This window comes from Nicotiana attenuata, unplaced genomic scaffold (assembly GCF_001879085.1).
Source record: "Nicotiana attenuata strain UT unplaced genomic scaffold, NIATTr2, whole genome shotgun sequence".
NCBI lineage: Eukaryota > Viridiplantae > Streptophyta > Magnoliopsida > Solanales > Solanaceae > Nicotiana > Nicotiana attenuata.
Window position 1 is genome coordinate 217,129 of NW_017671752.1, and position 10,527 is coordinate 227,655.

General features: G+C 33.2%; 1 protein-coding gene across 1 annotated transcript; it reads left to right on the plus strand.

Moving 5' to 3' along the window:
• Positions 1 to 5,075: 5,075 nt before the first annotated feature.
• On the plus strand, positions 5,076 to 9,882 carry LOC109210020 (protein EIN4-like). The gene is made up of 2 exons (XM_019373392.1): positions 5,076 to 7,809; positions 8,901 to 9,882. The coding sequence occupies exons 1-2, from the start codon at positions 6,070 to 6,072 to the stop codon at positions 9,441 to 9,443; spliced, it is 2,283 nt and encodes a 760-aa protein (XP_019228937.1). The 5' UTR covers positions 5,076 to 6,069; the 3' UTR covers positions 9,444 to 9,882.
• The last annotated feature ends 645 nt before the right edge of the window (positions 9,883 to 10,527 follow it).

Consider the following 10,527-nt stretch of genomic DNA (forward strand, 5'->3'; position numbering starts at 1 on the left):
TTATTTTTGCATTTTCAATTTGCCCCTCACGCTGGGTAAAAGCTTAAAGCAAATTAAAAGGGAAAAGGCAAGTGAATTTACGTGTAATAAGTATACTATTATAGTATATTGTATACTATTACAACATACTGTTACAGTATATTGCATATTATTACAGTATTTATAATAATATATTGTATACTATAATAGTATATTGTTGCAGTATAACTATATACTCCTATAGTATATTATATACTGTAGCGGTATACTGTTAGGTAACCGTGTTCTTCTTCGATTATTAGTATATTGTAAACTATAATAGTGTACTGTTGCTATATACTCCTACAACATATTGTATACCGTAGCGGTATACTGTAGCTGTGTTCTTCTTCGATTTTCAACTGAAAATTTTGATCTCAATCACCTCAAATCAGCTCCAAATGCTATCAAATTTCAATATGAACTTCCAAAAGGTACTATAAGCAATATTTAACAACACTCACTTTGAATATGATTAAGGTAATAAACAATAATTGCAATTTATATAACTTTCTAACTTTTCGTTAGTCAATTTGCAGTAGCAGATAATCCTAATTGACTCATAAATGAATTTATTTCTAACTCAATTCACAAGAACATACACAGACATAAAAGTTGCACTTTAACTAAATTTAATACTTTAGTTAGACCTTAAACATAAACTTAGTGGGCGTTTGGACATAAGAATCGTAAAATTTCAAAAAAAATAAAATTCAAGTGAAAAGGTATTTAAAAATTAAAGTTGTGTTTGGACATGAATATAATTGTGGTTGTTTTTAAATTTTTGTAAATAATTTGAGTGAATTTTTAAAAACAATTTTTTGGAATTTTTCAAATTTTTGAGAAATTCTAAAATTTATATTCAAGTGAAAATTAAAATTTTTATAGCCAAACAATAATTTTAGAAAAAAGTAAAAAAATTTTGTGGAGAAGTTAAAAAAAAAATCATGGCCAAACGGACTCTTAACTTTCATTCCGCGATTTGCCAAAAGTGAACAAAATTGGAAGAAAAAGAAGAAGAAGAGAAGNTGTAGAAGTAGTACGAAAGGGGCGGGGGGGGGGAAAGGCAATCAAATCGTGGAAAATTGAAGATGAAATACAGGAGAGATACATTCCGCAATAAAATGTGGTAGATGGGACTGACCCATAACTGGACGATAAAAGAAAGAAAGAAAGATGGTTGGCAAGGAAAAAATCGGGTAGATAGTTTTATACTCATGGGTAGGAGTAGTAAATAGTTTTTGGACTTGAACATTAAAGGATAAATAGTTTAAGATTAATGGGTATAAAATAAGATTTTCTCATGTTTATTAACTTTTGAATCCTTATGGTGCATAAAACTAATCGAGTTGTGAACTAAGCTTAATATTTAAGTATATAAAGATAGAGGACAAGTCTATTATTCAAGAAATTAAAGAAAAAGAAAACGAATTTCTTGATTATAAAAAAATCTCGTATCTCAACCCCTCTTTATAGTACGCACTCACGTTAGATCACGTGTTTTCAGACACTTGTGATACATGCTTCTGTCGAAGTTTCTCGCATCAATATTCACGTATTTTATCTGATCACTTTGACCGTTGCTAAAGTCGTACAATTTCAAATATTATTAAATCTTGATTTTTATTTCTCGTTAAATAAGTAGAGAAAGAGAAAGAGGACAAAAATAGTAGCTCAAAAAATATGGAAACAGCTCCTCATTTCCAAAATTAGTAGGTTTCTTTCACCGCCTCTTGCTAACTAAGGGAAGAAAATATTACTTTAGCTACGGGTGTTAACGGATATTTAAAAATCGACTAAACCGACCGTACCGTACCGTATAGTACCGAATTGATTTTTAGATTTCTTTTAATAAAATTATAGGTTTTTATATAATTTATAACCGTACAGATAATTAGGGTAGATTTTTTATTTTATGAAAATAAACCGAAAAAATACCGAACCATTCCGAATAAATTATATTTGAAAAATATATTTATATATTAAGTTTAAAAATAATAAAGCATTCAATTTTTTCGTGGGCCTTGAAATTATGAACACGGTTACAAGTCAACAAATAATTATACTCAAAATCCTAATTCCGAACCTGTTATGCTACTCGTGTTAAAACTAAGCTATTTCCAACATATCACTAGCAAGACACAAGGTATTCTTGCGATTATGAGTAGCAAACTACAATATTGAATATGTTTTATTTTGTATGATTTAGATTTATCTTTTTGAATATTTAATCTTCTATAGACTTTATTCTTGAGTCCCAACTTTGTTAATATCTTTCCACTCGTGTGATTTATATTTTTTTTTGTCTTTGCTTAGTTTCTTTTATGCTGTTGTACAATGGTTAATAGATCTATACTCTGGCCACCTTTCATATTCTTAATTCATCACCCTTTAAATAGTAAAAATGTATAGAGTTTTGCTAAGTCATATAAAAATACGTATGTTATTGCATTCTACTTCTACTAGTGACTTTTACATGATATTTAAAAAAATACTGACGAGCGCAAAACATGCACTGAAAATTGTGCTCACTAGTCAAAGATAGTATAGATTAATTATCGTCTGCATATGAATTTGAATTAAACAGTGTTCGAATAATCTCCAGTTGATTACTATCCAGGAAAATTAACACTTGATTGGATATCTATTACTACGATTAACTATTAAAGATTAAGCAAATAACAATTGATCACTAAAGATAGCAAGTGAGCACGAAGAAATATTAATGAGGAAAATAAGGGTAATTGACTAGATAAGTGCACGATAACTGACTCGGGATCCAATTCTTGAGTTAATTCACTCTATAATACGATTGATTCTTATGAATTCAACCGATTATCATATTACACTTGTAGCTAATATTCTTCTTTCGATTAAACATTAATTTCAGTAATTAACCCAATTGAAGCATGGTAAACAATTGCAAAAATAAAATGATGTTTATGATCTAAAGGGTGACTTCTCACAAATATTCCTTATTTTCTAGTTCAAATAACAATTCAAGAGGCTCCTTCGATTACCCATTTGAATCACAAAATTAAACTAGAGCATAAGATGTGAACAAATTTAATATCAAACTCCTCTTTCGATTAAGTTAAATACTAAATAACTCCACAATACATATCAAACTCCATCAATTAGTTCTAGCAATTATCAAGAATCGAATCCCTAATCAAGTTCTTGAAACATCATATATGTTAACACCCAAATGGAAAATACTCAATAGCAATGGAGTAAGATATCTCAATTAAGTTTAAGACAAAAAAAATATCATTTCCGAAGATTTGATAGAAACTCTCGTATTGCATCGATTGTAGATTGAAATCTTGATAAATTCTTGAATCTTCTTCCTTGGGTGGCTCTCCAATTTTCTCTAGGTCAAAGATATGGCAAATGCTATTTTTGGTGTCTTTAAGCTATTCAGAAAACAAACACCGGACGATACTACCCTTTTTTAGCCGAAATAGGAAAACACTCTAAGAAACTTGTACTACTGCACCGCGCCCCGCGCCCCGCCATGCGTGCCGGTTGTGGGAAATTCCAGAACAACACTAAAAATCATTTCTAGGCACAATTTGCATTGTCGTGACGCCCCATGCGGTGCGTCTGTGCATTTTTCTTAGAGTGAACTTGTTTCTTCAAGTTTTTGACATCCTGACTTGGTCCTCGACCCCCGAACATGATCCCAGCTTAATATCTTGGGTTTCTACTCATACTTCAAAACTCCAACTTGTTCGATTTAACTCCAAATTACCTCAATAGCTCAGAATCGTTTCCTACAAGGCATAAAACACATAATAAGTGTAAATCACAATTGTTTAAGCTAAAACATACGTAAAATGCAGTAATTAGAGTGCAATCTTATGGCTAAAACACGGGTTTCAGCCTACCATCAAATACCGAAAATTAACCGAACCGTGCCGATAGCAAAGAGAAACCGACATGATTGGGACGGTTTTGAAAAGTCTAATTTTGATTATGTACAATAGAATAACCGAAAAATTGATATGGTACTAATTTTATAAAATAATCGGCCGAACCGACCCTTAACTCCAGCGGTTAGGGTTTAGAATTCTGTAGAATCACACGCTGCGTATATAATTTTTGTTATAGAATTGGATTACTTCTTGTATTATTTTAAGGTTTTAGATTGAACGTTTAAAAAATTTCGAACAGAACTAGAGCTAACCATGTGATCCAACTTACAATTTTCATTAATATTTCATTTGGAAACCATTACACAACGATTTGAGATCACAACCATGTAAACCTATTCTACGGTTTGCACGTACATTTGAGATTTCCTTTGAGAAGACTGAATTGACTCTAATAAAACATTAAAAACATTTGTAGATAAGAAAAAAAATGTTTTCTTTAACATATTTAGCTTACTCCAATTGTTTGAAAAGAGTTCTGCAATCATTTTCAATGTATATATATTACTCCCTCCGTCTCATTTTATATTTAGATACAATTTAATTTTAAAATTCTCATCTTATCCTTAATCAGATGATTTATAGCGATAATGATTTATAGATATCTATGACTTATTTTAGATCGCAAATTTTAAAAAAGTTCTGCAATTATTTTTATGAGTATATACATACATATTCCTTTTTGGTTGATCCTCAAAAGAATGATAGAATATATTTTTTTATATTTAAAAATAGTGTAACTTTGAACTTTTGGTTATACCTTAGTAAGTTAATTGATAACCACACAAATATCTAATTGTTTAAGACCAAAAATTTTCAAAAGTATTTTTTTAACTTTGTATTCAGTTAAACACGACCATATAAAATAAGATGAAAGAAGAAGTATTATATAACTTTTTTGAAGAAAATTATATATATTGTTTATGTTAAATTCTCACCCTCTATTAGAATTTAGAAAGGATAAGAAATACAATTAAATGCTAACACAATTTGACTTAAAAATATTGAATATGTCTCTTTGTATTCGGTCATCAGACAGTTGGAAATACAGCTTACGTCTAGGTGAGCAACATTCAATTTCCATAGCCGATAAATTGAACTTTTTGTATACAGCAAAGCAAAGCAGTTTTGAACCTTGTTTTAGGAACATTGTTGACGTACTTTCATTTCATAGAAGCAAGAATGTCTAGGTTCTCTTCATGCCAAAAACCTATATATGTGGGACCCCTCCAAAAAATAAAAATAAAAACCAAAGCAAAAATCTTTTGATATTTTATTTACTAAATCTATTTTTTTTTTTGGTCCTTTAGACAGAGAATGATCCTTTCTAAATTTGGTAACAATTTAGCTTAAGCTTACAAATTATAATCACATCAATATTCTGTGTCCCTTTTTGACGGAACACAAATTTCAAAAATTTTTATTTTTTGTTAAACTTTGTGCACAATCAAACAAATTCACATAAATTGAAATAGAGGTATTACTATAAAGATTTCTGCTTTAGGGGTTGCATATATTGCACTGAAGCTCACCTGATAGTGGGTTTTCTTGCAATATTTTTTTTTGTTAATTATCATTTGGATTTTGGGGTTTCTCTATTTTTGTGTAAAGATTAAAGCTTTTTGCTCTTTTAATAGTTTTTAATCTTTTTCTCTTCAAAATTTCTTGTATTTGGAGTGCAAAAAAAAAAAAGAAAACAAAAATTGAGGAACTTGGAAGAGTTTTACGATCACTTTTTTATGATCAACTAGAAATTTGGGTGTCTCTATTTTTGTTTAAAGATTTTTATGCTCTTTTACTAGTTTTTCAATTTTTTTCCTTCATAAGTTCTTGTTTTTGGAGTGCAAAGAAGAAACTTAATTGGGGAAAAGTATAATCTTGGATTGAAAATTTTGAGGCTTTGCTCAAAAGGGTATGCTAAATCTTGAGGAATATAGGTATGTTAGATCTAGGAATGTTAAAGATCAATTTTTGTTACTTTTTATTGGAGTTGTGAGCCAATGAGATCTCATTGGTTGTTTGCCTTTCATGTTGATTGAGTTGAAATATTCAGAAATTCAAGATTTTCCCAATTTGATGGTTTGAAAGGAGTCTTTTTAAGGTTAGAAAATTAATTATGTTAAGGTGGTTGTTTCTAGGATTATTGATTTCTTTGGTCATTATCTTTGTTAAAGCTAATGATACTGAATTCTCCCATTGTAACTGTGATGAAGAAGGTATGTGGAGCATATATAACATTCTTGAGTGCCAAAAAGTGAGTGATTTCTTGATTGCAGTTGCTTACTTTTCTATCCCTCTTGAGTTGCTTTACTTTATTAGTTGCTCAGATATTCCATTCAAATGGGTTCTCATCCAATTCATTGCATTCATAGTGTTATGTGGTTTGACTCATTTGCTCAATGGATTGACTTATACTAATACTCATCCTTCCTTCCAATTGATAATGTCATTAACAGTTGCCAAAATCCTAACTGCCCTTGTTTCTTGTGCAACTGCAATTACCCTTTTGACTCTGTTCCCTTTACTCCTTAAGATAAAAGTTAGAGAACTGTTTTTGACACAAAATGTTTTGGAGCTTGATCAAGAGGTTGGGATGATGAAGAAGCAGAAAGAAGTATGTATGCAAGTCCGTATGTTGACGCGAGAAATTAGGAAGTCGATTGATAAACACAATATCTTGTATACCACTCTAGTTGAGCTTTCAAAGACCTTGAATCTGCAAAACTGTGCAGTTTGGATGCCAAATGAAAATAGGTCAATGATGAACTTGACACATGGGTTAAGCCCCGGTTCTGCAGTAGAATACCATCGTTCACTTCCGATTGTTGATCCGGATGTGTTGGATATCACAAAGAACGAAGGGGTAAGGATTTTGAAGCAAGATTCAGCTCTTGCAGCTGCAAGCTGTGGAGGGCCTGATGAGCCGTGTACTGTTGCAGCAATTCGGATGCCATTGCTTCGTGCTTCGGATTTCAAAGGGGGGACACCTGTGTTGGTCGACACTCGTTATGCCATTTTAATTTTGGTTTTTCGAAGTGGGGATTTTGATTGGAGCCGTAATGAGATGGAGATAGTGGAAGTAGTTGCTGATCAGGTGGCTGTGGCTCTATCTCACGCCACGGTTCTTGAAGAGTCTCAATTAATGAGGGAGAAACTAGAAATTAGGAATGGTTTGCTGCAGCAGGCTAAGGAGAATGCTGTGAAGGCAACCCAGGCGAGGAATTCATTTCAGAAGGTAATGAACAATGGGATGAGACGGCCAATGCACTCAGTTTTGGGTTTGCTTTCCATACTTCAAGACGAGAACTTTACAAGCTGTAACCAGAGGATTATTATTGACACAATGATGAGAACAAGCACCGTTCTGTCAACTTTAATAAATGATGCTATGGATATATCTGACAAAGATGAAGGAAGAATCCCAGTAGAAATGATGCCGTTTCAGCTGCATTCACTGATCAGAGAGGCTTCTTGTCTTGTTAAATGCCTGTGTATTTATAAGGGCTTCGGCTTTTCTACGGATTTTCCCAATTCTTTGCCTAATCTGGTGATGGGCGATGAAAAGAGAACATTTCAGGTGTTACTTCATATGGTGGGACATCTATTAAATATCAGCTTTGGAAGCGGCTCCGTTGTATTCAGGGTTGGAACTGAGGATGGGAATGATAAGATTTGGGGAGCAAGAAGACATAGCATAGTTGATGAATACGTTACCATAAAATTTGAAACTAAAATTAATCTTGAAAGTTCTCAAAGAGATAGCTCAATGTCAAGTATTCACTTTGGTGGAAGGAGGTATAACAGCAAAGAGTTAAAGGAGGGGTTGAGTTTCCGCATGTGCAAAAAGCTTGTTCAGGTGAGCAAAACTATGGTTATGTGTTTTGGATTACTTCTTTCTTTGCTGGTTAGAGCTACTGAACCGTATAAGATTTATGCTTATGCCTTCCTGATTATGTTAGTAATGATGTTTTGGATTTAAGTTGGCATCTCCAGTGTGTTTATATTCGTTGAATTCAACCGTGTGTAGGGAATTAAGGAGTTATTCTGACTTGCTTGCTATGTTTGTTACTGGTCGACTAAATAAGTGTGTGTAAAATTAATAAAATGTGGATTATATCACAGCAAAATTTGATTCTAAAGTGTTTGACAAATTAGATGTAAAAAGTGCATACAACTGCAGTGATTATAAACGTTTCAAACATTTGGAACATCCCAAAATGGCAAGTGTGTTAACTATAATGGGAAGGGGGGTGTATGTTTTTGGAGATTGGTTGAATGTGAAGGATATGACTATTCTTTCTTTGAGGTTCAGAACTGGTATGACCTTCTAAAATTGACTGAATATACGAGGAAACTCTTATTAGTAATAAGTACATGAATGAAAGACAAGAGATCAGGTGGTAAGAGGGTAGCTTGTGAGGTGTGGGTTAGGCGCATGTCAAAGGTTCAAACCGTGCTATGGACAAAACCTGGTATTTAAGTTGAGAAGAATAGAGAGGCAGGCTCATTATCCCCACCAAGTTTCGAACTGCGCGCCACTGGATCTCGAGGATTTCTTGGTTATTAAAAAAGAAAGGCAAGAGGTTCCATCTAAAATGTTTGACAATAACAAATGCCTGCCGTGGACAAAAACCTGGTATTTAAGTTGAGAAGAATAGAGGGGCAGGCTCATTATCCACCAAGTTTCGAACCGTGCCCCACCGGCTCTCGGGGATTTCTTGGTTATTAAAAGAGAAAGGCAAGAGGTTCCATCCAAAATGTTTGACAATAACAAAATCTTGCCCCTGTTTTCTTTTAAGACATCGATAGCTGCCTCACGTGGAAGTTACATACATTTTCAAAATGGCTACTTCTAGGATGATAATTCTTTGTTCTTTTGCTTTCAGTGGCTATATCTTCTATTTTCTTATTCTGACCTGCAGTTTTTTTTGCGCATAAAACTTGCAGATGATGCAGGGAAATGTATATATGTCCTCAAATTCTGAGGGTCGTGCACAAGGGATGACTCTTATTCTCAGATTTCTAAAACAGTCATCATTTAGAAAACACATGTTTGATCTTGGAAATCCTTTGGAGCAAGCAATTTCCAGCTCAATGTTCAAAGGCCTCCAAGTTCTACTTGCTGATGACGACGACGTAAATAGAATGGTAACCAAAAAGCTGCTCGAAAAACTAGGTTGCCTAGTAACTGCTGTGTCAACTGGTTTTCAATGCCTAAGTGCAATGGGCCATTCAACAACTTCTATCCAAGTTGTCATTTTGGATCTTCACATGCCCGAAATGGATGGATTTGAAGTGGCGATGAGGGTACGCAAGTTCCACAGCCACGGTTGGCCGTTGATCATAGCCTTATCTGCTACGTCAGAGGAACAAGTTTGGGAGAGATGCCTACAGGTCGGAATCAACGGTCTCATAAGAAAACCTGTTCTCTTGCAAGGAATGGCCGAGGAACTTCAGAGAGTCCTACAAAGGGCTGGTGAAGGCTTTTGATGTAATACTAATGATGAAAACAAACTTGGAGTTCTCGAGATTGTCACGACCCTGAATTCAAACCACCTTTGTACAGTGGCAGAGCCAGGAAATCTAACCAAGGATATTCAAAAAAAAATGCAGGAATGTCACACCAAGGATTCAACCCTGCGACTTAAAAGCAAATTTTGAACCGCCTTTGCCATTACACTAGAAGCTTCTCTTATGTCTAGAGGATTCAAAAATACAAATATATACACACAAAAAAATTGTTTTTTACCGATTTGCAGAGTATAGTTTTCCAACGACTTCATTATAGGTAGCTCTGCCACTGCCTTTACTGGACCGTTGTAGAGATAACATCACAGCTTTGGCAGATGAATCAGCTTCTTGCTAACCTTGTAGTTTGTGCAGTTTATATTATACAACGTTATGACTTATATGTCAGTTTGCCATTCAATTCTTGGCTCACAGCATACTGAAATATATCAGATAGTGGTACTATTTGTCCCTTATTTGCAAGGAAATCTTCTCGTCTCACAATTCTTTTATGCATGAGTACATTCTGCAGGCAATATGTTCAAGTGCTAACCACATTGAGCTCATCTTATAACTTGTGTCAAAGTCTATTAACTTAAGCAGTTTAGGAAAATTAACTTATTTCACCAAGATTAACTCATAATGTTTTCATGAATTTTGTTACTAATAGCTTACCCGGAAAAAAGATGAAAATCATAATAGAAAAAGGAGAAAGGATTTAACGTTCGAAAAAAAATAACTCAACTATGCATGTATATTATTGAAAGTAAAAAGCACCATAAAATACTAAGTGGTTGTTTGGACATAAGAATTGTAAAAAAAAAAAACAAATGTGAATTTTTTTTTTTTTTTGAAGTGAAAATGGTATTTGAAAATTAGAGTTGTGTTTGGACATGAATATAATTTTGGGTTGTTTTTGAAGTTTTGTGAGTGATCTGAGTAAAATTTTGGAAAATAACTTTTTGGAGTTTTTCAAATTTTCGAAAACTTTCAAAATTCATCTTCAAGTGAAAATTAGAAATTTAATGGCCAAATACTGATTTCGAAAAAGAGTGAAAAAATTCTT